This window comes from Strix aluco, chromosome 4 (genome assembly GCF_031877795.1).
Source record: "Strix aluco isolate bStrAlu1 chromosome 4, bStrAlu1.hap1, whole genome shotgun sequence".
NCBI lineage: Eukaryota > Metazoa > Chordata > Aves > Strigiformes > Strigidae > Strix > Strix aluco.
The window spans coordinates 35,575,932-35,603,093 of NC_133934.1; the positions used below are offsets into that span (position 1 = coordinate 35,575,932).

The 27,162-nt window shown below is 37.3% G+C and overlaps 1 protein-coding gene across 9 annotated transcripts in view; it reads left to right on the plus strand.

The window, feature by feature from the left end:
• The window catches only part of FAT1 (FAT atypical cadherin 1), a 115,105-nt gene extending 88,995 nt beyond the window's left edge, over positions 1-26,110 (plus strand). For 4 of the 9 annotated variants that reach the window (XM_074822686.1, XM_074822690.1, XM_074822687.1 and 1 more), the window contains 17 exons: positions 994-1,227; positions 2,544-2,933; positions 4,283-4,497; positions 4,896-5,033; positions 5,338-5,481; positions 7,643-7,840; positions 12,055-12,856; positions 13,756-13,887; positions 13,995-14,158; positions 14,746-15,208; positions 15,716-15,869; positions 16,125-16,235; positions 16,446-17,077; positions 17,329-17,466; positions 19,515-19,574; positions 23,468-23,503; positions 24,424-26,110. In XM_074822686.1, the coding sequence (XP_074678787.1) occupies positions 994-1,227; positions 2,544-2,933; positions 4,283-4,497; positions 4,896-5,033; positions 5,338-5,481; positions 7,643-7,840; positions 12,055-12,856; positions 13,756-13,887; positions 13,995-14,158; positions 14,746-15,208; positions 15,716-15,869; positions 16,125-16,235; positions 16,446-17,077; positions 17,329-17,466; positions 19,515-19,574; positions 23,468-23,503; positions 24,424-25,049 (4,637 nt within the window). In that variant the 3' untranslated portion in view covers positions 25,050-26,110. Of the gene's footprint in view, positions 1-993; positions 1,228-2,543; positions 2,934-4,282; positions 4,498-4,895; positions 5,034-5,337; positions 5,482-7,642; positions 7,841-12,054; positions 12,857-13,755; positions 13,888-13,994; positions 14,159-14,745; positions 15,209-15,715; positions 15,870-16,124; positions 16,236-16,445; positions 17,078-17,328; positions 17,467-17,951; positions 18,006-19,514; positions 19,575-23,467; positions 23,504-24,423 lie in introns of all 9 variants that reach the window. The other 5 variants (XM_074822689.1, XM_074822693.1, XM_074822691.1 and 2 more) reach the window with 3 other exon arrangements.
• The last annotated feature ends 1,052 nt before the right edge of the window (positions 26,111-27,162 follow it).

The following is a 27,162-nucleotide window of genomic DNA, read 5'->3' on the forward strand; positions in this document are numbered from 1 at the left end:
ACTTCCAGTGTTACTGGAAGCATTACATAAATGAGATTAACTTTTAACTTGCCTGACTTTGGTTTTCATGGCATTCATGTCTTCTGGATTATAATATAGGTCAAAGCTAATGCCGGAATCCTGTACTCTGCAAGCTGCAGTAGACAGGCAGTAGGAAGGGAGTAGTAAACAATACAGAAAAATTTAAATAAGATAAATACAAAGATATATTGGAAATATGGAGAAGGATACTAGAATACTTCAGTGGCAAAATAAATGAGAGGGATCTTACATCATGGGGGCTTTTTTACTTTGAATGTCACCTGTGTGCTGTGCTAGCATGTTGTTACATAAATTCAGAATTGGTGGGGCTAGAATACTCAATATTTCAGAATACTTTTTTTAATTGGTTAAAAGGAGACAATGGCTACAGTTTGTGCCTGTCATCGTGTTTTCTGTCACATTGGAAAGGAAGTATGTGTTAGACTGCTAGAGATTTGTCTATAGCAGCAAGTTATATTTGATAGTGTGAATAGCTCTGTTTATTCATTGAATGTTAGAGGAGGAGAGTTAGCTCAATAGCTGTGGAAGGAACACAAAATAGCCCAGGAAAACCATACATGGATTTTACCTTGAATTTTATTAAAGCCAGAATATTTTAATTTTCTTTACACAAAACCACATGGATTTGTGCATGTATACACATTCTCTCTCTTTCTGCACAGTCAGGTAGTTTTACTTTAGCTAATTTCTGTTTCAGAGGCATTTGAAACAAAGGCAGAGGATTTTAGTATTTAATCTTTTAAAGCTGAAAAGGCAGGCCACTGACATGCTTTGCCCAAAGTGGAGTTCATTAGTCCAGTACAGCTGTTGACTTAGCTACTGATGAAATTAACATCAAAAAGAAAATTGTTGTTTAGTTTTTCTGAGTACAGAGATTTTTAGAGGAAAACATGTTAGGGATACTTAAATCTGGCAACTAGCATCAACTTATGTATGTTATTCTGTTTATAGGTGAACTGAAAACATTAATGCCACTTGATCGTGAGCAGCAAGCGGTTTATTATCTTCTAGTGAAAGCCACAGATGGAGGAGGAAGATTCTGCCAAGCTAATATTATTCTGACTCTGGAAGATGTGAATGATAATACCCCAGAGTTTACAGCTGACCCTTACTCTATTACAGTATTTGAAAACACAGAGCCTAAAACCCTTTTGACAAGAGTGCAGGCAACAGATGCAGATGCAGGTATGCATTCTTTGAGCAATACTTTTGTCATGGTCTCAAAGTTACAGTAATGTTTATTTAGTCTAATCCTGAGAGGTGTTAAGTCTTTCAGTAGAACCGACAGGTGTTCAATACCACTCAGGATTAGACTCCTGAAAGATATATTTAGGTCTACTAAATCATGTAACACCTGAATTCCATGTGTGAGTAGCTTGGAAGACATCCCTTTTGTGTCTGCACAAAAGAAGACATCTCTTGTGTGTCTGTAAAAAAGAAGAGGTGGGAGAGGAATAAAATGTAGGATATTTCTGGTGTGATAAGCTATTAATGTTATGAAGAGTTGGGTCTGTCCTTTCACTCCTGGTGTAAGTAAAAGGAATATCAAGCCATGTCTGTTCATGCAAATGTGCATTCATAGATTTTATTGAATATGCACTTCTCAGGCTAGCCATCAATGATCATACCATAAAGAGAACCCTGGTCAGTTGTAGCTTTCTGTATATGCTTCCCTGTTAAGATTTTTGCTGTCTCTTTATCTTCACTGTTTAGTTACAACTATTTAAGTGAACATGAACTGAAAGTGATATTAGAAAGAGTTTCTTCTTAGGCTTTGTTGTAAAGGCTGCAACAGCATAAGGCCTTTTTAAAGGTGCATGATTTCTATATATCATCAGTTTATTATTCAAATAGTATTAATTAATAGTTGCCTCAGTCTCGTGAGACAACCAGCCTGCTTTGTGCTATGATAAAGCTGCATTGCTGAATTGGAAGGTGACAGATGTTTTCACACTTCACTAGTCTTTGAGGCTCAGGAGGAGCAAAATATTTGGCCCAAAACCTTATGGGTTTTTTGTTTGTTTGTTTTATACAGAAAGGTTGCCAGAAATTATGTTCCTGTTAATTTTGGGATATGGTTCTTAAATAAACTTTGTGGTATTGAGTCTAGTTATTTGATGCAGCCTAACTCTCCCAGATCTTCCTATGTTATTTTTAAGCCTGCTAAGCAGATGCTGCTGTTCTAAAGTTATAATTAGATTTATATTACTATTCGTTTCATGTTAGCTAATACTGTGACTGAAGCAGAACCATGCTTCATGGTTTTTGTGTGGCAGAAAATAAGTGCAGTGAAGTGTAAGCTTAATTTTTTTTAAATCAGATTACATCTTTTTGGAAATCATTCTGCCCCTCACAAGAGCCTTTAACTCTTGCTGAAATTTACTTTAACATGAATGATAATATTTAGCATGCATGTTTTATTTCTATAGCTATCAGATCTTTTATTATGTTGGTATATTTTAATGGCTGCTTCACACTCTGCAATTGTTTCCAAAATGCAGGGATGAACCGTAAAATCCATTATTCACTGGTGAACACCGCAGACGGCCAGTTCTCTATTGATGAATTCTCTGGAATCATTCGTTTGGAGAAGCCTTTGGATCGGGAATTACAAGCTGTGTACACTCTAACTTTGAAGGCTACAGATGAAGGTTTACCTAGAAGACTGTCTTCAACAAGTAGTCTTATAGTTTCTGTTTTGGATATAAATGATAATCCACCTGTGTTTGAGCATAGGGAGTATAGTGCCAGTGTATCAGAGGACATTTTGGTTGGAACTGAAGTTCTCCAGATCTATGCTGCAAGCAGGGACATTGAAGCCAATGCTGAAATCACATACTCAATAGTCAGTGGAAATGAACATGGAAAATTCAGCATCGATTCAACAACAGGTAACAGACTACCACTGTGAATATACTTTAGGCTAACCAAGCACAGTGCCATACTGTGTTCTTCAGTAATTCAACCAAACAGGTTATGTATAAGCTCTGTGCATCATCCAGGCTGTAAAGCCAGTGCTACCTCTGTTCACCCATTTTGCCAGCATGCTTACTAGAGGAGTGCAGTAGAATGTAGAACAGGAACTTGATTTGTTTGTTTTTTTGATTGTTGCTATTTATTGTTATGTGGGTTAGATTTATTTAACTGGCAAGAGTAAGGATTTCCTAGCTGGAGTATTCCCCACCCTGGGTGCAGAGGAGGTGGAAAGATATAGATCCAAAATGACAGAAGCATAATAGTCTTTTCACAAAAGCCATATAATTAGAATGAGTGGCCAGACTTGGTAAAAGAAAGATCAGAAATTAAACTGATTGGGAAAACTAGCCATTGGGCCACAAAGACATTAATCCTAGAGCAGTTTGATATGGCATTAAAGAGAGGTTGGAATATTCTGTTTAATCATATATCCAGCATGACACTGGAGATGTTAGGCTTGTATGTTAGTCAGATTTAGGAAGCCTTTGGGTTCTGTGGAGAATTCTTCCCTATTAATGACAATTCTTTGTTAAAAATCAATATACACCTCAGTTCTAGTTTTGTTTGCTTATATAGTTCTTTTTCTAAGAAAGAGTCAATATCTGATAAAGTTTGGGGTTTTTTAAATCAAGATTTCTACCTAAAAGTTAATAATAGTTAATTATAGCAGTGCAATTGAAATTATAATTCTTCCAACTGCCCTTTTCAGTGTAGATGCTGGTAATATGGTATAGAAGTACTTTGCCAGTTTAACTTTTTCACATATTTGAAAGGAGGAAAAAGGTTCCAAGAAAACTCTCTTCCAGCAGCAAATCAGTGTGTATGTTAGGGATTGCACTATCTTAACTAGTCAGACACTTCTCATACTACTTATGCATACTCCATGCCTGACATTAATGCTGGTTACAAGGAAGTTCAAGTTAAAGGTCACGTCATATTTTTGGTTAATTTTAATTGAAAATTAAGAAAAAGACATTTTATAAATACATTTTTTATTTTTCTTCACTTTTTTCATTACAAAATGTAAGCCAGGTGATTTTAAACTGTGAGTTTTTTGTGGTAATTGCAGGAACTTCTCACCTTTTTACTTTTATGTGTAAAGCCTGATCATTTAACTGTGTAGCTCTAGCTTTGGCTAGCTCTAGCTCCAGATTTGTCAATCCCTGAAGAAGCTGAGTATTTGTCAGACCAAAATTAAAAGTTGCAATATGTAATACTACATAATAGCAGAATATGTATGAGGTTTTTTTTTTTCCTTCCCTAGGAGCCATTTTTATCATTGAGAGCTTGGATTATGAAAGTTCTCATGAGTACTACTTGACAGTGGAAGCCACAGATGGAGGCACGCCTTCATTAAGTGATGTTGTAACAGTGAATATTAATGTAACAGATATCAATGACAATACTCCAGTGTTTAGCCAAGACACTTACACTGCAGTAATCAGTGAAGATACTATGCTTGAACAATCAGTCATTACAGTACGTATTGTTGGTTTTTTTCCTTTGAAATACTCTGTCATGACAAATCATGCTTTCACTCTTGAAGGAATAAATATTGATTTGAAGATGGACATAAATAGATAAATTTGCCACTGAGTGAATTGAAAATTTATTTTGAAAAAGTTTCAGAACCAGAGACTTGAGATGCTGTGGGAAAGTAGATGATATCTTGTGATATATTTATGTTCTCCTCATGAGAACATGACTTAATTTTCAGGAAATTAAGTGATATTGGTATGTTCTATTCAAATGACATTTCTCCTGAGGACTGTGAAATGTGTTAGACCAAAACAGCTGTGCTCATCTTCAGGATGAGTTTATCTGAAAGGTGATAGTCTGTTTCGACCTGTTTTAAATGAGACTGTAATGCCCCTTAGGTTATGGCAGATGATGCTGATGGACCTTCAAACAACCGCATTCACTACGCAATTATAGATGGCAATCAGGGAAATCCTTTTACAATTGACCCTACCAGGGGTGAAATAAAAGTGACTAAACTTCTAGACAGAGAGAAGGTAAGTTTTTGACGTTTCTTGAGCAGTTGGGATTAATTTAGCTACGCATAATTGATGACCACCAATTTTTTTATTATATTTGTAAATTACCATTTTGTATTCCACAATTAATATAGCCATAATAAAGTGAAAGCATGTATTTATGTCAGTGTTTTTTGTGGGTGGGGAGGAAGAGAAAGGATTAAATATATGAAGGCAAGCTTTACTGGGAGTTTGCACTAAAATATTTCTTCCTAAAAACAAAAGCTGAGTTAGTTACTTTTTGCTCCTTAGTGAATGTCTGAAAATTTTTATTGTTTCTTAGATTTCAGGATATACCTTGACAGTTCAAGCTTCAGATAACGGAAACCCACCTAGACTTAACACAACCACCGTTAATATTGATGTTTCTGATGTAAATGACAATCCTCCAGTGTTCTCAAAAGGAAACTATAGTGTTATCATCCAGGTAAATACAGATAGTGAAGTAGTCATATTAGTAACATTATTGGAGTATTAATTTGTGACTTGAAAAATTCTGCAAGATATGATGAACGTAATGTTTCAATTTTATTTTTCTATATTTTTAATTATTTAAGGTTGTGAGTGAAACTGCTTACCTGAGTAAGTGTTCAGGGTTAACAAAATTCATATTGTGCTTTCTATTTAGAAACTTGTATTGCAAGTTGAGCGTGTTCTTTTTTCGTGTGCTTTGTGTGTGTATGTGTATATATATTATACATTGCATTTACGTTTATAACATTCTTAGCATCATATAGGTAGGTTAAAAGATACAATAATTTTGCTGTTTTCTTTTTAATCTTAGAGTTACTGCTTAGAAAAAGATACTTAGGAACTATTACTGTGAAGCAAGTGTTACATACTGTGGCACATAGGTCAAGGCTTAATTCCTGTTGGCCTCCTCTGGGATCAGAAGCAGTTAAAACAGCAGTAATATTTCATACTGCTACATACCAATCCTTTAACTAATTTTGAAGATTAGGACGGTAGTAGTGGGCCAGATTCTCAAATGGCTGGCATGTACTTGCCTGATTCAGAAAACTCTCTAGTAAAGCAAAGATAGCAGAGGCAGCATCTGTACTTCTCGTCTTCCTGAATCCAATAGAAAATAAATGGAAGGAACAAAGGAATTGCATTAAGACCTTTAAACTAGTAATGTAAATGAGCTCAGTCCCTTGGCTTCTTTTACTGTTGCTGGTGCCTGGCCTTGTACAATAGTTAAGTGGGGATCAGGGAATGTTATCTGGTGCCTGTGCCATCCTAACATACCATCCTATTTGAGGCCATGTACATGGTTTGTAAAGGCAGCTTTCTGAAAGAGGAAAAATGATTCATCTCAACCCAACATACAGAGTATGCAAGTTAAGATGTCCCGGATCTTACTTTTGTTTGTTTAAAATAACAGATTTGTATGTTTGTGCTGTCAAAGGTATTTTGCTTTCCCCAATTACAATCTTTCTTGAAGTGAATGTTAATTAATGTATCCCATAAAACTGTAGACTCTATAACCAATGTCTGTAATGTTTTCCTGCTCAATTAAAAAGGAAAACCTTGTGTTTTAGAGTTCATTCATATCAACCTGTCCCTGTATGAGGATAGCAGAGAAAAAGCTGGAGGAGTTGGCCAAGAATGCTGGTGTGCATTTTGTGATGTATTGGAGATGGACATATTTGGACACAGTTGGAAATGTGCTTAGCTAGTATGAAAATTAAATTACTTTAGGTATCCAAATGTAAATATTTGTATTTTTAAAATATGGTCCCTCAGCTGTTCAGCTGCAGTATCTGATAATTAACTTGACTTACTCTCAAGAACAAAAAGTACGCTTGTTATATAGGAGTTTTTGCAACAGTGAAAGGATAGCATTTTGTTATTGTTGTACTTCACAATAATGCTTCTACTTTTTTTTTGGTATTTAAAATACGTGTTTGTATATATATATATGTGTGTGTATATATATATGTATAAACTCTGGTCAATACAGTATAGCACGAGTATTCTGGGAGAGGGTGTTACAAGTGTTAGGTAAGGTTGTGTGTGTGTATCAGATACATGATAGACCAAAGTGTCTGAAATGTCTGTGAAACCTCAGGCATCCACATGATGCAAACTTGAAGGTATTTTATGATGCAAATTTTAAAACCTCGATTTCATATTTTAACTGGACTGTGGCTGTAGTGGACACAGCTGAAGTCAGAACACTAATTAGGGACATACGGGGTCAGATGGAGGAGTGTGTTTTTTCTAGTCCTCCCAACAAAGGAATTGGATTATTCTTAACAAGTGTTTTAGCTAAATTTGAAATCTTTTATGACTTGGTAATTAATCTTAATTCAGACTGGAGTGGAAAATGTAAAGTTTCGAGGCTGAGCTACTTTTAAAAAATAGAAGACAAAGTTGAAAAATGTACTGCCTTTCTCCTTTTACTGTCTTCATTATTATTCTGAGGTAGTATTTTTCCTTAAACAATATTGTCATTCTGATTTCTCTTATTAACTGGTTTGACAGTAATTTGATATTTATTTTTTTTCTGTTGTGAAAAAGAAATCAGCGTCAAGCTACATCCTCAATTATAGTAAAACCAATGTAATTGTATTATACATTTATAGGAAAATAAGCCTATTGGATTTAGTGTGCTACAGCTAGTGGTGACAGACAAGGATTCTTCTCACAATGGCCCTCCTTTTCTCTTCACCATCCTGAGTGGAAATGAAGAGAACACTTTTCAGATTAACCAGCAGGGAGTACTGACAACAACTTCTGCACTGAATCGCAAAGTGAGGGATCACTATTTACTTCATGTTAAGGTAGGATGCACTACTCTGGCTGTTTTGCGTTATTAGTATTTAGTTAACTTTTCCCATTCATGCCCGGTCCACCACTTGCCTTCAAGATCCTGACATGCCAAGTTGTCATTTGAGGCATGTCCCTTGAGGTAAAATCTTCAGAGACAAAGGTTTAAATGAAAATCTATGCAGCTGTAATGGTAAGCTTAATTACACTCACAGTAAGGGTAAGGTGTAAGTGAAATGCTGAGTGGTCTTGATAAGTCCTTTGCCTTTCATGTGGAGTGCTGGAAAAGCCAGCAGGGGACCAGGTCCCTTGAGCCACCAACCATTGGCTGCAGACTTCCTCTTGCCACTGTTACTTTGACCCTGGAAGCTGTGAGCTGGACTACACTGACATGATCGAAACAGGAATATTGAAAATTGCATATCATGCCAGTACTGAAATATTTTCGTATAGTGCCACACTCTTTCTCCAATGGCAATTGAAAACATCTTTCTTTAAGTTTGGAAAATCAGGACAGTGGACCTTTGTCATAGCATTGAAACTTGCAGTGCGGTACTTAGAGATCTCAGAATCTTGCCGTGGAAAATATGACATAAAACTCAGAAATGACACTGAAATGTTATATGCCTACATTTTCCGTTGGTGTGCAAAAACACCAGACCATGTCCAAAAATCCAGGTTACATTAACATAGCTAAGTTCTCTAAAATACTTTTTTGTAACCTAATGTAAAAAAAGTTAAAACCAATTTTTTTAATCTTATCCAGTCCTTTTTAATTCAGTTATAAGTTAAACAGCTGTGAACAGGGGACTTTAAATTGGTAGGCTAAAAATAGCAGGCCTTAATTCTTAAACTTCATTTTCAGATTCATGTTTTCAGAAAAGTGCTTACCTTTATTTTTACATGAGGAATTGTTTTCAATCTCCAAAGTACTATCATACATAATATTGCAGACAATTACTGAGTTTGTACTGCACTTGCAGTTTTAGAGCAGTACTGTCTGCATCAGTGTATACTGAATTGTGTCCACGTTCGGATAATAATTGTGACGTATTTACCCAAAGTCTGTCTGTCTTCTTTGGGGAAGGAAAACAAATTGCCACTGGTACTGTCGTTTGCTGGTTGAGTCACTAAAACATGTTATCAGGAGCCATCAGCATGAGAACCAGCATAGATAAAGGTTCCATTTCAATGTAGTTTGGTTTAAGGTTTAAGAATTGAGATTAAAAAGGAGGTAGGGAGATAAAGCATTCCTCTGTTAGCAATTTTTTTCTCAGTAGTGAACTGCTAATTAGTGGTAGGACAGATTAGCCTTCCAGGCACCTAAGCAACGTCTCTGTTGGCCTTCCTAGGCTGCACAAGTCTGAAACAGACGTAGAGGCGGGCTTTGTCATACTTGCCTAATAATCTTTCCAAGTTCTATATGGATTCTCCAAAGTCATGTTTTTGTTTAGGGAAGAATAACCAGCAACGTTTTTCCTGTATGTGCAATCAGTTTAATACAAGATTCATGTGTTTTATATTTTCTCTAAGCAGTAACTAATGTATATTTATTTTGCTTCTGAAACATTCCTGTGAATGCATGTACAGGCAATTATGTCTGTTCTATGTAGTCTGTTACACTATCACATTTCATGATTTAGCTGCACCTTCGGCCCTTCCTAATGTGACTGCCTATTCTTCAGTATGAGGCACCTATCTAACACCTTCCTCTGGTGGAATCGTGCAATTCTTTCATTTCCAAGCCAATTCCTAGACTGTGGGATGCTTTTAAACAGCCCATCAGTACTTCAGCTGTCTTCTCTTCAGCACAGCACTTGAAAAGTGCCTTTTTTCTAGGGAATGAATAAGGACTATTTTAATGGCATCCAGCAGCTATACCAAGTGTCTTAAAACAAATGTACTCATTTAGAACAAAGGCTTCTTAGAGATTGTAAATCATTAAAGCAGACTATACTGATGTGCATTTTTTGTGTGCTCAGAATCTCAGTATTTTGGACTTGTCTAATCCCTTGATTTACAAGTTCCTTGCCTGGATTCTTTAAATATGTCACTGTCTTTTAATTGCCATTTATTATCTTATACTATGATAGCTGTTTTTAAGTAGACACAGTGCTATAATTTGCTATAATCTTCTCTTTAGTGAGTCACTATACATGAGTATGAAGGCATCTAAAACTAAAACTAGCATTTCCATATCACAAGTCTTCAGTTCCAGTGATAAACACAAAAATAGATACATGACTTCTGTGGAAAAATATTCTTTACCTGTTCATTTAAAATAAAGATTTTTTCAAAGGCTGTAGAGAGGCATCTTCTCAAGTTTACACTATCTTTAATTTTTCCACTTTCATCTTGTAGCTCACAAGTTAATGGCTATGTATGATCTCCTGATACTAATTTTCGGTTTTTAACTGACCTTCACTGGTGTGCTTTTCAATATTGACAGCTTTCACCTTAGTTGCTTTCTGAATGGATTGCTGAGGCAGAGGTGGTCTTATGTTACAGGCATACTTATATTGGAAAAAAAAAGACAACAAAAATTCCCCACCGAAAACCCACAAACAACCCCTCTCATACACACCCACTCCCACCAGAAAAACTTTACTTAACATGAGCCTTTCTTTTACTTTACTTCTGTGATTTTAATAGAAATAAGGATTTTTTTTTTTCCCCAACAGCCACCTACATGTGCATACCACTCACATTTGCTTTCCCACTCTCCAAAGGAAATAGATTATCCATTAACGAATGTCTCACAGCATTAGTGTGTGAAATCTTCAACTATGAGTCATACAGTCCTTTGTGCCACACTCTGAAGCCTTTAGTTTAAAACCACAGCAGATTTTTAAATATCTGCACTATTGAAAAAACATTTCTCCTGGGGCTCTTCTTTCCTACTGGCTGTCCATTTGTTATAATTTTGCTTGCCTGTTTGTTTTAAGCCCTTTCTTGTTTCCCTTGGGCATTTCTCCTGTAGCTAAACTGCCTGCCTTGTCTTGTTTCCAGGCAGAAATCTAGGCAAAACAAAACTTTGCCAGCTTCAGCTCTCTGGTTATTTATGTTTGGGTAACTAGAGGGCAAGTTTCTAGCCATGCCTGTCTTTTGGAGTTAACGTATGAAGACATGTAGTTCTGAGGCATGCATTACCTTTTAAAAATGGTACAATTATGTGCACATCCACAGATAATCTTGTGCCTGGAGTTTTTCCTCTTTTGCTTAAATTTGTATGAAAAATCAAAAGCAGCTTTTCTGCATAGATCTTCAAAGTGTACCAACTATCTGTAGTCATTGTAAAATTGTTGTAAAATCTGTTGAACAATGCAGTATATCTTCTCCCTTCTGAGCCCTGCGTATCTCTGTCCCTTCACATCTCTCCAGTTCTTCTTTGCCCATTTCTTTAGTCTCACTTTCAGTAACTGGGAAAGAGCTCTGGGAAAAAGGTAGATAAGAAAGAAGAACCGGGAATTAGAAAGAAAGTGAACCAAAAGGAGTGCTCTTTTCTCACTTCTTTACTCTTTTTATGTCCCCTCTTCACAGAACAGCCGTGTATGCTTTTGTCAAAAAGGAGTGGAGGACGGGGGACGTGATTTTTAAAAAGGCTTTAGAATTGAATTAGGCTGATTTTGTAAAAGATAATCACTTTAATTGTCTGAAGCAAATAGCACTACAGGTGGTTTTTTTTTTTTCCTCTCCACCATCAGAAATCATGAGAGACGACATAATTATAACTTCTACATGTATTGTTTTTCTTTTGAAGTTCTGTTTGGCATACTACATTTAGATTGTCTTCAAGACCACCTCCTAATAACTGTGGTGAAGCATGCTGTAAATTTCTAGTGCATGACTCATTTCAAGTTTGTATTGTGTTTCCATGCTTGAAATAAAAAAGCTTCAAGCACCATCTGCTGTCTGAAATCAGCTACTGTGCATTTCCTCTGTATTTGCTAGAAGTGTTAATAGCTTCCTGGCATTTCCAGTTATTAAGGGCACTTTTCATCTTGGAAGAAGTGAAAACATGTTTGTGTGTGCCTGCTTTTATATAAGCTTTCTAAATTTTCAATACTAACTTTTATGTCAGGGCCTGTGTTATATTTTCATAAAGCATTTTCCCGTAGGAACTTTTTTGTAGAAAAATAAAATTCTACTGTATACAGTAGATATACAAATATCTGCAGTAGAATTTGAGATAAAGCAAAAATCTAACTCTATCCTCATCCTCCTTTAGGTGGCAGATAATGGAAAACCACCGTTGTCATCTTTGACTTATATTGATATTAGAGTTATTGAGGAAAGCATTTATTCACCAGCAATTCTGCCTCTAGAAATCTTTATCACAGCCTTTGGGGAAGAATATTCGGGTGGTGTCATTGGAAAAATTCATGCAACTGATCAAGATGTTTATGATACTTTGACATACAGTCTGGACCCCAAAATGGAATCCTTGTTCTCCGTTTCTAGTACTGGTGGCAAACTAATAGCACATAAAAGGTTAGATGTAGGACAGTACCTCCTAAACGTCACTGTTACAGATGGAAAATTTACAACTGCAGCTGATATTACTGTACACATAAGACAAATCACACAAGATTTACTAAATCACAGCATTGCAATACGCTTTGCAAACCTTGCCCCCGAAGAATTCATCGGTGATTACTGGCGCAATTTCCAGAGAGCTTTAAGAAACATCTTGGGCGTGAGGAGAAATGACATCCAGATTGTTAGTTTGCAGCCTTCTGATCCTCCTTCAAATCTTGATGTCCTCCTGAATATTGAAAAGTCTGGTAGCTCTCACCACCCAATGAGAATTTTGCTCCACAAGATAAACTCTTCTGTGCCTGACCTAGAGGAGATTTTAGGTGTCCGGATAATTGATGTTTTCCACAAGCTTTGTGCAGGCCTAGATTGTCCTTTGAAATTTTGTGAAGAAAAAGTAACAGTGGATGAGAACATCATGTCAACCCACAGCACAGCCAGGTTGAGTTTTGTCACTCCCCGTCATCACAGAACAGCAGTTTGTCTTTGTAAAGGTAAGAAAAGCGGTAAGGAAAACAGTATCCTTGAAAAGATTGTTATGGTTTGGAACTGCCATAATCCACAGGGGAAATTTTACATTATGGGTCAAGATTAAGAATGTCCTGTAATCCTCACTGCAATGTTTGCCTAATCTTATTTAAAGTAAGGAGTAATTTTTTCTTGTCTCATTACCTCATTTTAAGAGTTTACATGATATAAGCTCATGGAAGGTGATTTTATTTTTTTATAGCTACACCTTCATTTTCCATTTTATGTCTTGTATGTACAAAGGTAAGTTCTTGCAAAGTACCTGAATACTTTCTGATTTCTCCTTAGAGAGGAATAGCCCACAGAACTTCCAAACTTGGCTGGGAATGACAGGGTGAACTGGGAAATGAATATTCATTAAGATACATATAAGTATACAGATCTATAACAGAAGATTAATTTGTCTTTAGCTATGAGGAAAAGAACATTGTTTTTTAAAATCATGGCTTAACATTGCTGGGTGAGCTTGCACATTTTAAGTAAATATTTAAAGCCTGTTCCTTTTGTGTCTCAAATACAGACATACTCTTCTGCTCTCCCCAACCCACACTGTTCGTGTTTAATATCTATATGTTGTTTTTTATGGTGTATGATAGTAATGATAAACCTTAAACCACAACACCAGTTTCCAAATTTTACCAGTTGAATTGTTTGAGTAATCAAGATAAGTATGAACATCAGCCACTATACATGCATTTGTCTAGTCTGTGTTTGTGCCAGTTACATCTCGTAACTGTTACTTTGCTCCCTTGTCAGATAGTTAGGAATATCATTTGGGTTCCTTTCAGCTGCTGTCCTTAAGTGTCCCTTTTCACAAAATACCATTACCACCAACAGAAGAGAAATAATGTATTTCATTTTACAGAAGGGAAGTGCCCCCTGGTGAATAGCGTGTGTGAAGGAAACCCATGCCCTGAAGGTACTGAATGTTTAGGAGACTCAAAGGAAGGAAAATATACCTGTGTTTGCCAAGACAGCAAAATTGGACAGTGTCCTGGTAAGAAATTAACTCTAAAAATCTCTGTGGAAAACCATATTACTTTCCAAATATAAATTTGATTCCAGTCCTGTGTTAACACATTTTACGCTTTTTGTATTCTTAAGCATCAGCTGGCTCTGCTGTGACATTTACTGGGAGCAGCTATGTGAAATACCGTCTCATGGAAAATGAGAACAAAGAGGAAATGAAGCTGACAATGAGACTTAGAACTTACTCTGCTCATGCAGTTGTTATGTATGCTCGAGGAACAGACTACAGTATCTTAGAGGTATATTAAAATCTCCTAGTGTATATCTCCTCCTCTTTTCTTCTTACCATCTTCTTACTATTTTTTGTGCCAAATTAAAAGATTGAATCATAACATCTCTGTAGAATTGTTATAATTGAGAATTGTCTTCAAGGTAGAGTGTGTTATAAAGCCAGGTGACAAACTTGTCCGGAATTTTTTTAATTTGTAAAAGGAATTTATTTTCTTTAATGTTTTAAAATTAAAACAAACAAAAAAACCCCCCACTGAATTATCTATTTTAAATAATAAATTTAATTTTATTTGTTTATAATACTCATTAAGTCCATACAGAAAGTCACTTAAAGCACAAGAATGAAAGATCTTGAAGCATTGTAATCTTTTGGTGATGATCTGTGACTTCTTTACTAGAGGAAAAAATTTACAAAGTGTACACTTTAATTAAAAGAACATATAGAATGAATCACAATCACTGTGTTATTAACCTGCCTTTTATGAACGCGACCATCATCCTGTCTCTTCAGCAAACATAAACTTTTATGGGCATCGATATTTTATACTCTTTAAGTGTGCACACCATTTGTTGATGTTGTGACTTTCCTCTGTAGATTCACCATGGAAGGCTGCAATATAAATTTGATTGTGGCAGTGGACCTGGGATTGTCTCCGTTCAGAGCATTCAGATTAATGATGGCCAGTGGCATTCAGTATCTCTTGAAGTGGATGGAAATTACGCACGACTTGTTCTGGATAGGGTGCATACTGCGTCTGGTACTGCTCCTGGTACACTTAGGACACTAAACCTAGATAATCATGTGTTTTTTGGTGGTCATATTCGGCAGCAAGGTGCAAGACATGGTAGAAGTCCTCAAGTTAGCAATGGTTTTAGAGGCTGTATGGATTCTGTTGTACTTAATGGACAAGAGCTGCCCCTAAACAGTAAGCCACGAAATTATCCACACATGGAAGAATCTGTAGATGTGACTCCTGGATGCTTACTGACTACCACAGAAGGTTGTTCAAGCAGCCCATGTCAGAATGGAGGCATCTGTAATGCACTGTCCAATGGAGGTAAGCTGTGCTATGTTCTTCTGCTGTTACTTTTCAAAACTACTTTCCCACTTCCCTGCCTTGAAGGACAAAAAAACTTTGTGAATAATTCTTGCTTTCCCATAGAGTTGTAGAAGGCTGGTTGTTCAGCAGGTAGGAAGGCTGTGTCTGCCTGTGTGCTACACTGAATTCCTTGGGGTGTGAAGTAGAAAAAGTCCATCAGACAAAGTGGGGATTTAATCTTCAGTGTCAACACCCAAGGTCCATTCTCTTGGCTGCCTACTTCAGAGTCTTCCTTTAAAAATTCTGAAATCAGTGTGACAAGTTTGAGTTTTGTCAGAGAAATGGGAGTTATCTTTCAATCAAATTCAAGAACTTTACTGTTAGACTTGCCTTCATCTTTCGATAAAAGTACCTCTATTTCTTCCCATCCTCTCTCTCTTCAAACAGGTAGGTGGACAGGGAGGATTTTACCTTAAATCCAGTAAAGCCACGTGTGTCTTTCTGAAAGGCTGTATTTGATTTCAGGTTACTACTGCAAGTGTGCACCTTTGTTTATGGGAACTCACTGCGATGTAAGTGTCAACCCATGTGCTTCCAACCCCTGCCTTTATGGTGGTACTTGCATCCCAGTCAGTGATGATTTTATCTGCCAGTGCCGAGGACAGTACACGGGCCAAAGGTATGTTTGTATGGTTTATTGTACCAATTAACCCTTTAGAGAATAGGCTATAAATGTAACACTCTTTCAGTTTTCTTTTTTACCTGTTTCCTACTTAAAGCTTGGACTTTGAAACGTGCTGGATTTAGCTGAAGTTAATGCCAGCCCCTATGTTACAGCTGTGAATCCCACACTATGTACTTGCTTGTAGCAAGGTAGTGGTTCATTCATGCTTTGTTTTTTTCAATCCCCCTGGGTTTTTTTTTGCCTTTGCAGATGCCAGCTGGGTCCATATTGCAAAGACAATCCTTGTAAAAACAGTGGCAAGTGTATTGACAGTTTGGATGGACCCGTTTGCGAGTGTGAAGCAGGCTTTCGTGGAGAAAGGTAGGTAGTGTTTCACATACATTGAGATTTTAACAATATTACTTAACAGTTCAAACTGGTTGAAATCTGGAGTGTTGATAAAAACAGCAAATTGCCTGCTAGTGTACAGTACTGTATATTCAATACACCTAGAATTGTTGAGAACAAGGAGACTACAACAAAGACTACTGATGTAAACTAACGATCATTTCTCTGCTCTGTTTCTGGTAGGTGCCTGACTGATGTGGATGAATGCGTAGAAAACCCATGTCTTAATGGCGCCCTTTGTGAGAATACTTACGGTTCATATCACTGCAACTGTAGCCGTGGATTTGGAGGAAAACACTGCACAGACATTGTTCTTAACAAATATGTTTCAACATCTTGGAACATTAGCTTAGCTGAAGTGATTGGGATTATTGTTTTCATCGCAGGAATATTCCTGTTAGTTGTGATTTTTGTTGTTTGCCGCAAAGTGACTAGTAGAAAGAAGAAGCACCAGCCAGAACCTGAAGACAAGCAACTGGGAGCTACAACAGCTTTCTTGCAAAGGCCTTATTTTGATGCAAAATTGAATAAGAACATCTATTCTGACATCCCACCACAGGTTCCTGTTCGTCCCATTTCATACACTCCAAGCATTCCAAGTGACTCCAGGAACAATCTTGACAGGAATTCTTTTGAGGGGTCTGCTATCCCCGAGCACCCAGAGTTTAGTACTTTTAACCCAGATTCTGTACATGGTCACCGGAAAGCTGTAGCTGTTTGCAGTGTAGCACCAAATTTACCGCCTCCACCTCCCTCCAACTCTCCTTCAGACAGTGATTCAATACAGAAGCCCAGCTGGGATTTTGACTATGACAGTAAGAAATGTTCTTATTTTGTTACTTTTCTGTTAAAGGTGTGTGCTGGTACAACTTTAATATGAGTGCAAAGTCTCTGTCTATGCCTGTGAGGGTACAAACGGCATTATGACTTTGCTGGGGTTTGAGTCTGATCAGACTTCATGCTCTATTATAAAGTTTTGTAAAAATGTGTAGATCTCAGCCTCAAATTTTATTGACTTTTTAATCTAGAATCTATTAATTGTCCCACTTGAAACTTTTTCTTTCAGCTAAAGTAGTAGATCTTGATCCCTGCCTTTCGAAAAAGCCTCTGGATGAAAAGAACTCCCATCCTTATAGTGCTAGAGAAAGCATGTCTGAGGTCCAGTCTCTCAGCTCCTTCCAGTCTGAATCATGTGACGACAATGGTATGTAAAATATAATCATTCTTTACTGCTGCTTACATTCATTTGTTCTGTCTTTGCATCTATATCTCTTAGTATCAATAGGATATACATATATCAAATATATATTAAATAATAGCTTATTTAATATATATCTGTACTTATGTTAATACCCAGGTATGTTGATTTTTTTAAGTATTGTGCCTATCTTAAACCTCATGTTAATTACCTTACAATTATATATTATCATTCTGCTGTTAGAATATTAATAGTGAAAATGCAGCACAAGGTGTTCAGAGCCCTGTGTTTAAAAGCTGTTAAAAGCGTGTTCAAATTTGAGACATTCCTCTAGGTAATCATGAGTTATCACTTAATACAAGAATACTGTGAATTTAAAAAATGGCCTCGGCACAAATATAACTTTCGCTTTGACATTGAGCTCTCAGTAAAAAGCTTTCTGGTGTTACAGTTTCATTTGTTTCCTTCTCTTTTTCTTGCTGCGACCTCAGCTCCCATATGGATCAGATCAGTTCTGAGTGAGAGCAGAGTTTAAGGGACTGCTTGTAAGTTTGATTACTTTAGTAATGAAGGAAGCTGCACAAACAGGAATTTTGTTATAGTAGAACAGTATATTTGGCTTTCACCATGATTAAAAGAATTCATAAAAAAATTCATACATTGAAAAAAGCCAATATAAAAATATTTATATTTTGATCACAACTCCAGTCCATCAGCATTCCTATTTGTGGGGATTATTATTAATTGGAAGTCTTTTACTTTTCCATTGTGATGACAGATGCTTTTACAGTTCATATGAATGCATCTATGTATTCAGAAACATTTCAGACTGATTGGACAAAGCCACAGTTATCTCATAACTTATTTCACTAAGTTAAGGTGTTTTGACTATTCCAATTTCTGCTTTTGTCTCTGTATGGTTAAAAGAATTTGAAATTCCTTTAGTTTAGGAATAAAGAACATTCTGCTTCTCAACGAAGTAGAGTGATTTGTTCTTAACAGCATGAAAAGAAACATCTTTGTTAATGATTGGTGAAAGTAAAATGGTATGCTTACAGTACTCATCGTTTTATCAGTAGATCTGATACCAACTTTCAACTTTTTTCCTGTGGTATTCAGTGTTGTGTGGTACATGTTGCTCTCCCCTCCTCTCCATCCCATGTATTTCATATATTCTTACTCACATTTCTTGTTGTGTATTGATTACTCATCAATACATCATTTTAAGAAAAATAGCTGTAGCATCATAGATATTGTTCCTTCCTTCCTTTTTGATAGATTCTGAATTTATTAGCTTGAAATTTAATCCCTGAGCCATGCAAACAAATTATATGTGATTACCTCATCCTACCCTGTAAATTCTTCTCCCTTCCAAAAGTGTCTTGGGAAACGGAAGACATAAAAAATACATTCATTTTGATTGGTTTTAAATAAGAATGTCACAACCTGAATTTTTTAATCCTACCGTGATACCACTGTTTGCACACAACTTAAGCAGGTCAGCAACAGAAGCTTTCAGTAGTGGTTTGTTTTTTTTTTTTTTAATTCTAGCATTTTAGTTCATTTCAGTGAAATTTTTTTCCCCTGGTCTTCCATTGAGGGGGGGGGAAAATGTAGTTTGCAGTCTAAAAGGTGAAGCCTAATGCAGTACTCATTGCACAGAATTCACAATTCACTCAACACAATCCTTTAGAAAAGCCTAGTTCATTGCTGTATCTGGATGAAGTATTATGTAAATGGTATGTTCAGGCAATACTTCAGAAATTCTAACACAACTAAAGCAGCTTTGTGCTTGTGCAGAATTTGCTTCAGGAGTAGTTACAAGTACTTTTCCATGTTTATCAAGAATAACATTCAGGTTTAAAGATGTATTTTATGTAATATATGCAACTGCTTTCTAAATAGAGAGTAAATGTATATGTACACCAATAATCTTGCTCTATAAAATAGTAATTAACTACAATCTTACAGTGTTTTTTGTATATCTGTATGCTGTTTAAAGTGATACTAACTATAGGTTTGTTTTAATTTGCTCCTTTTATACCTTTTACAAGCTTCCGTAGTGACTGTAATACACCTTGTCAATGCTGTTGTTGACTCGGTGGAAAAAGAAGGTATATACATGTTTTCATATTTATTTACTGCTTTGGCAGAATAATGCACGTTTGCTTCTAGTAATGTAGCCCTAGCAGATGGGAGTTATAAAATACTATTTACTTGGACTTTCTGATAAGTTTTAGTAAAGAATGTATTTATTGTCTATAAGATAGATAGATATATATATAGTATATGTTCATATATTCATGTGTATGCTGTAGCTGTCCTGTAGACAGGTTTCAAAATGTGTTTTCTTGGAAAAAAAAAGTATTGGCATAAAAAGATCTTGGTGCTTACTCTCTTCTGAAAATATTCACACTAAAGCTCCCAGCAGAATTGAGACAGCATCAAAGACAACTACATAACTACTGTGGATTAAAAAGAAGCAGCCTCCTCTTCCTTTTCTTCTCCCACCCACATCTGTTGACACCTTGTCCAGCTGAGCAGGATGGGAATGGCCTGATACCAGTACTCACTTCCCTGGCCTTCAGATCAATCTGCCTCTAGCAGAAAAAACTGATTTCTGGTATGCAGTTGAGTTATATAGGCATACACATCCCTATCAGTTTAAGTGGGTGGTGTAGTATGTATTTGGAAGTTAAAAAGAGGCAAAGTAGACATTTTCATGGTATTTTATTTCTTTCCTGCTAACATTTAAGAACTGACCGCTCTGGAAAACACAAACTCTTTACAAAATAATAATAGTAATAAAGGTGCTAGTGAGTCTGCAAGAATGCTAACTATTGTTTTGACTTAAAAATTCTTCAAGTTCCAGTAATACGCAAGTATTTCAATCCATGACCATGAGTCTGTAGAGGTTACTTCTGAAATAACATCCACAGTGTATGTTTCCTATTTCTTAATACAGACTAGGAAACCTTATTTTTTATTAAGTCTTACTTAAAATAAAGCCATTTTAAGAACATAAGATTAATTATAGTAGCCAAAGATTCTCTTAGGTTTGTTATTTGAAGTATATCCTGTCTAATGTATGCAGACACATAAAAAAGTAGACAAATGCAAAGATTCTAATTACATGAGAGTATTTCATTAATGTGTACCTATAGACCATAGTCCTCAGTGCTAAAAAATTGTGATGCACAGTACTTATGAAAGGGAGTATTATAAGTGTAGAAGAGGGAAGATCTACCAGGGGAAACATTTAATACCTTATTCAGATTTTCTCTGAGATTTTATTTGGTAGAAACTAAAACTGATGGATGTAGTTCTCAAGTCAAAGGTGAAAGTATTGTTTCGTGGTTTAGTATCACTGTAAGATAAATATAAATATTTTATACATTGCAGAATGTTCATAGATTACAGATGTCATGTTCAGCTACTTCTTAACACTTGGAAATTTGACTCTTAATAAGCATTCCTTCTTTAAAAACATCTTAGGTAAAGAGTTTTTCTTTTGAGCACCCTCAGGAGGGTGTCAGTTCAAGCAGCAGAGAGATACTTGCTCAAGCCTTCAGTATTATCAAGTTCTGGGTCAAATTCCTTTAGTCTCCCCAAGTGGTTCTGTCCAATAGGTATCCTGGAAGCATGAACTGTAGCTAGTCTCATCCTAGGACAGCTGTAGGCCCATGTTCTCTGCACTGCTCCTCAGGGAAGGTTGTAGCTCTGTAAATCAACGATGCTCAGTGCAAGAGGAAATACAGCTCCAGTCTAGCAGATTGTCACCTAGAAAGGTGGGCACATGAGGTTCTAGTTTGTGTTTCTGTATTTCATGTTAAAGGGTCCTTGCCTCAGAAGAGGAGCACAGGACCAATATCTCCCCATTCCTTGGTAAAAGTGCTCTAAATCATAAGGCTACAGTCTGCCTATTGGCTTTAGTTTTGCACCCAGTTTCCCTAGGAGAATGAAGAATGTCATCTTCTAAGTAGACCAGTGGTAAGAACCTTCTCCTTGAGATGAGGCCAGAGATGTTATAAGAGTCATTATAACGTTATAACAGCATTCTCCTGGCGAAACTGGCTGCTCGTGGCTTGGATGGGCACACGCTTTGCTGGGTAAAAAACTGGCTGGATGGCCGGGCCCAAAGAGTGGTGGTGAATGGAGTTAAATCCAGTTGGTGGCCGGTCACGAGTGGTGTCCCCCAGGGCTCAGTTTTGGGGCCTCTCCTGTTTAACATCTTTATTGATGATCTAGACAAGGAGATCGAATGCACCCTCAGTAAGTTTGCAGATGACACCAAGTTGGGTGGGAGTGTTGATCTGCTCGAGGGTAGGGAGGCTCTGCAGAGAGATGTGGACAGGCTGGAGCGATGGGCTAAGGCCAACTGTATGAGTTTCAATAAGGCCAAATGCCGGGTGCTGCACTTGGGCCACAACAACCCCCAGCAGTGCTAAAGGCTTGGGGAGGAGTGGCTGGAGAGCTGCCAGTCAGAGAGGGACCTGGGGGTGTTGATTGACAGCCGGCTGAACATGAGCCAGCAGTGTGCCCAGGTGGCCAAGAAGGCCAATGGTATCCTGGATTGCAACAGAAATAGCATGGCCAGCAGGGACAGGGAAGTGATCTTACCCCTGTACTCGGCACTGGTGAGGCCGCACCTCGATTCCTGTGTTCAGTTTTGGGCCCCTCACTACAAAAAGGACATTGAATGACTCGAGCGTGTCCAGAGAAGGGCAACGAAGCTGGTGAAGGGTCTGGAGCACATGTCGTACGAGGAGCGGCTGAGGGAACTGGGGTTGTGTAGTCTGGAGAAGAGGAGGCTGAGGGGAGACCTCATCGCCCTCTACAACTACCTGAAAGGAGGTTGCAGAGAGCTGGGGATGAGTCTCTTTAACCAAGTAACAAGTGATAGGACAAGAGGTAATGGCCTCAAGTTGCGCCAGGGAAGGTTTAGACTAGATATTAGGAAGCATTTCTTTACAGAACAGGTTGTTAGGCATTGGAATGGGCTGCCCAGGGAGGTGGTGGAGTCCCCATCCCTGGAGGTGTTTAAGAGTAGGGTCGACTTAGCGCTGAGGGATATGGTGTAGTTGGGAACTGTCAGTGTTAGGTCAATGGTTGGACTGGATGATCTTCTAGGTCTTTTCCAACCTAGACGATTCTGTGATTCTGTGAGTCTCAAATGTCAGACTGGAAATGTGGACAGTATTTTTCTTGTCTGGGCTAGGCAAGATTAAAAACAAACAAAACCCCAACAAAACCCAAACACACAAAAAACCCCCAAAAACCAAAGGACCACCATACCACCCCCTGCCACCCTCACCCAGGAGTCAAACTTTGTCCCTCTAGTCTTCCAACAATAGATAAAAGTATCAATTCTTAGGAGAAGGTTCTGGTGTTAGGATAGGCATTGCCCATCCTTACAGACCTGAATAGGGAATATAGGTTCCTGAAGAGAGAAGGGTTTAAAATTTGACAGATAATGCAGGACAGTTCTCTGCTGAGTGGGAGTTGCTGGGATTGCTGTACAAAGGGAGGCAGGTCTCCCAGTGCACAGTTTATGAAAGCTAGATACTAAAGGGAGAGTTCCCATCTTTGCATGAGATACTTGAAAGCGTAAGTGCTAATAGATGCAGCCCTGTATTAAAAAACAAGGGGGGATACAAGGAAAGAAAAAAAATCAGACCAGGTCTTGTTACCCTTTTTAGCAGAAGTCCTAAATCTACTGGTAGGAGGATTTCAGCAAACTACAGACTGCAGATTTTGCCACTACACAGCCATGTCCCACATGGGCTGTACATTAACTCAGTAGCTATTCTACAGTTCAAGTCTAACAAAGAAGGAGCCCAGGAGAAAAAAAAAAAAAAAAAAAAAGCCAACTTTAGTACTTCTAAGTATCCTGGACAAAGGCAGCATGAATATCATAGTGACAGTCATTGTTTATCTTCACATTGGTTCTACTATTTGATTCCTAACTATAGCTGTTTTCTCCTTTTTCTTATTCTGCCACCTAAAGAATCTTTTGCTGTTCCTGACCTCAGCAATTCAAGAGGTGACTTCTGCATGCAGTTCATTGATGTTCACCAAAATACTTTAATACTTGGTTTTAACACAGACTTACTATCAGTTGCTTGCTGTGCATTTGTCTGCAGTGATCACTCTTTACTAGATTTGCACCTTATTGCAGTTCTGTATTATTTTCCTTTCTGGTGTTGAGATGAGAAAAGCAATTATTTTTTAATGAGATTAGGCTTACATCTAGTTTCCAGCAGACAAATACAAATGTATTCCAGTGGAGTTTGCGAGAAAGGATCAAGTTCGGTCATTTATGCATGATTAAGCTTGATTTTCCTGTTTTGTTCCTGTATTTGAATGTGGAATGTCTTTACTAATAGTCAAATATTTTTATCAGAGGTGTGGCAGTTACTGTAGAGCTAACAGCATTTTGTGAAATTAACTTTACAATTCAGTTAAGGGGTAAAGTTGCTTTAAATGATCTGGATACTTTACCAATTAGAAATTGATGTAAGAAAAGCATGGTTTATATATGCTAGATATTTTCTTAAGGAAAACAGGCAACTATTATCACCCTAACTGTAATTACTCAACAACAATTAAGAATTTAGCTGCAGCAGGAAGGCTGTTGGTTCTTTGCTATCCAGTGAACAATTCTATACTATTATGTATTGTGACAGCACATTCCATAGGTGACCTACAGCTCTTCCCATACTAGGTGAGATGTCTGAGAAAATGTAAAAGTTTAAGTGTGAATGATGCAGTATCTAATGCATGGCATAATGTAAAGTTGTGTTGAATGTCTTTTGTGGATCCGGGGCAGACTGCTGTCTAACAATTAGTGTCCTAATCAGAGCAAGTGCATTGTCTTAATACATGTGTTGACTTCTCAGTTCAGACTTACTTGAAGACAAGATACTAATACTACTTCTTAAAAAAAAAAAAATAACTTTTCAGGTTACCACTGGGATACATCTGACTGGATGCCAAGTGTTCAGTTGCCAGGTATCCAAGAGTATCCAAATTATGAAGTGGTTGAGGAGTCAGCTCCCCTCTACACGGATCCAAACGCCATCGATACGGACTATTACCCTGGCGGTTATGACATAGAAAGTGATTTTCCACCTCCACCTGATGACTTCCCTGCACCTGATGAGCTTCCACCGTTACCACCAGAATACAGTGACCAGTTTGAGTCAATACAGCCACCCAGAGACATGCCAGCCGTAGGTAGCTTGGGTTCTTCTACAAGAAGCAGGCAGAGATTTAACCTGAATCAGTACCTTCCCCATCACTATCCTGCAGACATGTCAGAACCTCAGTCCACAACTAGTGGTGTCAGCGGCAGTTACAGAGAACCTTACGCTCCTTACACATTAGGGTACAATAGAGACTTTGAAGCACCCACTGTAGACAACATGTCCATGTCTGTATATGCTTCCACAGCTTCATGCTCCGATGTGTCAGCATGCTGTGAAATGGAGTCTGAAGTCATGATGAGTGACTATGAGAGTGGAGACGATGGCCATTTTGAAGATGTGAAAATTCCTCCACTTGATTCCCAGCAACATACAGAAGTCTGACACACTCAACAAAAGTGCCTGGACTCTAACAAACTTTATCAGTTCTAGAACAACTTCCAAGAGCTTTTTTATTTTTTGTTTCCCCAGCCACGGTGAATGCTTTTGTTTCAGTGAGCTACTGGCATGGCAGTTCATTTCACTAAATCAGCCTACTTCCATTTCCTGACCTACTGTAATTGGACAATTCCAAGATTTCCATTGGCTGTGCCATTTCTGAACATCCTTTTTGTACTTACATTGTCTATGTTAAAAAAAATCACATACCACTTCTCCATGTTAGCATGATGCATATATTTATATAGTTGTAATGCAATTAATTTTCTCCTACTTTTTGTAAATTTTATGTACAGTTTTGATTTTAATAGTTTTAACTAGATTTTGTAGATATTTTGTGAATTTGTTTTCCACTGAAACTAGTGGTGTTAGTGTGCCATTAAAAACTAGCACCCTGACTTATAATCAGGGCATCACTGTATGTATTCCCCCCAGATCTAAAGTTTGACATTTCATTATAGAAAAATTCAACATATTTACACAATTCCAATTGTACATAGGTTAGGTCTGATATTTTTCTGGGTCAGCTACATGGAAATGTCTTAAATGGGTTGCTGTATTTTAGAACTGTAAACATTTTTTCCCTTCTTGGAAAGTGTGTTGGGGACCCTCTACATACCAGTTTAGAACCAAAACCACCATGACACAGTTTTTATAGTGTCTGTATATTTGTGATCCAATGGTCTTGTAAAGGTTTTTACTGAAGATTACCATTAGCCAGTCTTTCTTACTGACAATAAATTATTAATAAAATACTTTAGCTTTGCTCTGTGTATCTCTATTATATAATATACAATTGACAAAGCATTCAGTGCAGCATTTTTAAGTCTGTGTATGTTTTGTACTGTATTAAGTTTCTTGCTCCAAGCAACACATTTTCCTCTCCTCAGACATCAAACTGCAGCTATGTTAGAGATGCTCACTAGATGGCAGTGTGTGTCTACTTAATGGTGTTTTTAAAAGTAATCGGGCCAGTATGAATAAAGATTGATGGGTATCAACCTTCAGTAGCCTTCTCGGTAGTTTGCATTTTTCTTTAAACATGTAATATCAGCTATGTAAATTACTGAGTATTTTTTCTGAAGTCCCAAAAATATATACAGAAAAATACCCAAGTTCTTTAAAGCAGTTTCTTCCTGTCTTAATCACCTAAATAGTTATTTTCATGAATAGTTGTCCCTTGATTGTGCACTTGCATGCTGAAATTTGTGCAAAATTCTGAGTTTGATATAAATACATTGGGGGTTTATGCAATAATATTTCAATTGCAGTTTCTTTCATTAAGTTCACACTAGAAGTTTACCTTGAAGAAGTTAAGACAGGATATAGTTTGCCTGTATATTACCCAGCTGCTTTTCTGATTAGAAAAAAAAAAAGCCTCTAACAAAGTTCTCTAGCATAAATAAGCTCAAGGAATAAGATAACTGTCTTCTGCTTGTTGAGAGACACTTTTTAAGTTCAAAACATATTTCCTAGTACATGAGTGAGTTTTTAATATAGCCTGGAATCCTTTCAGCTCCACCTCCTGTCTCAAAATTCTGTATAGCCTGGAAGAGCACAATTATTAGATTCTCTCAGGTATGAGACCTAAGCCTAGGCCTTCCACCATCTGGGGGAATAGGGTAGTGGATTTATGTTTGGAGTGCTCTTTATGCACAGAATGTAACAACTCCCAGCCTGGCACCTGTATAATGGAAACAGATGGGTTACAGGATAGAGCCAAGAGCCAGGCACAGACATTCCCCAGTGTTAACTTCCCCTATACAGGTAAGAATCTCATGACATATGTAAAAGGCTAAAATCAGTGGGTTTAAAAGCCACTTTTCAGCTGTAAGCTGCAATATTCAGTCTGATAAATAAGAAGTGTACAAAGAGGTCTCTGTTAATAGATTTAAAGAAGCTTATAGAACTATGAGTAAGGGTATGATGCACTCTATAGTAGTTACGATCATTGCTTAAGGTCCATCTTGAGCTATGAAGGTTAAACTGAGTGGCAGTTCTGCTCAAGATTTCTTAATACCTGTTTCTCAGAAGTCAGCAAGAGGAAGACACTGCACAG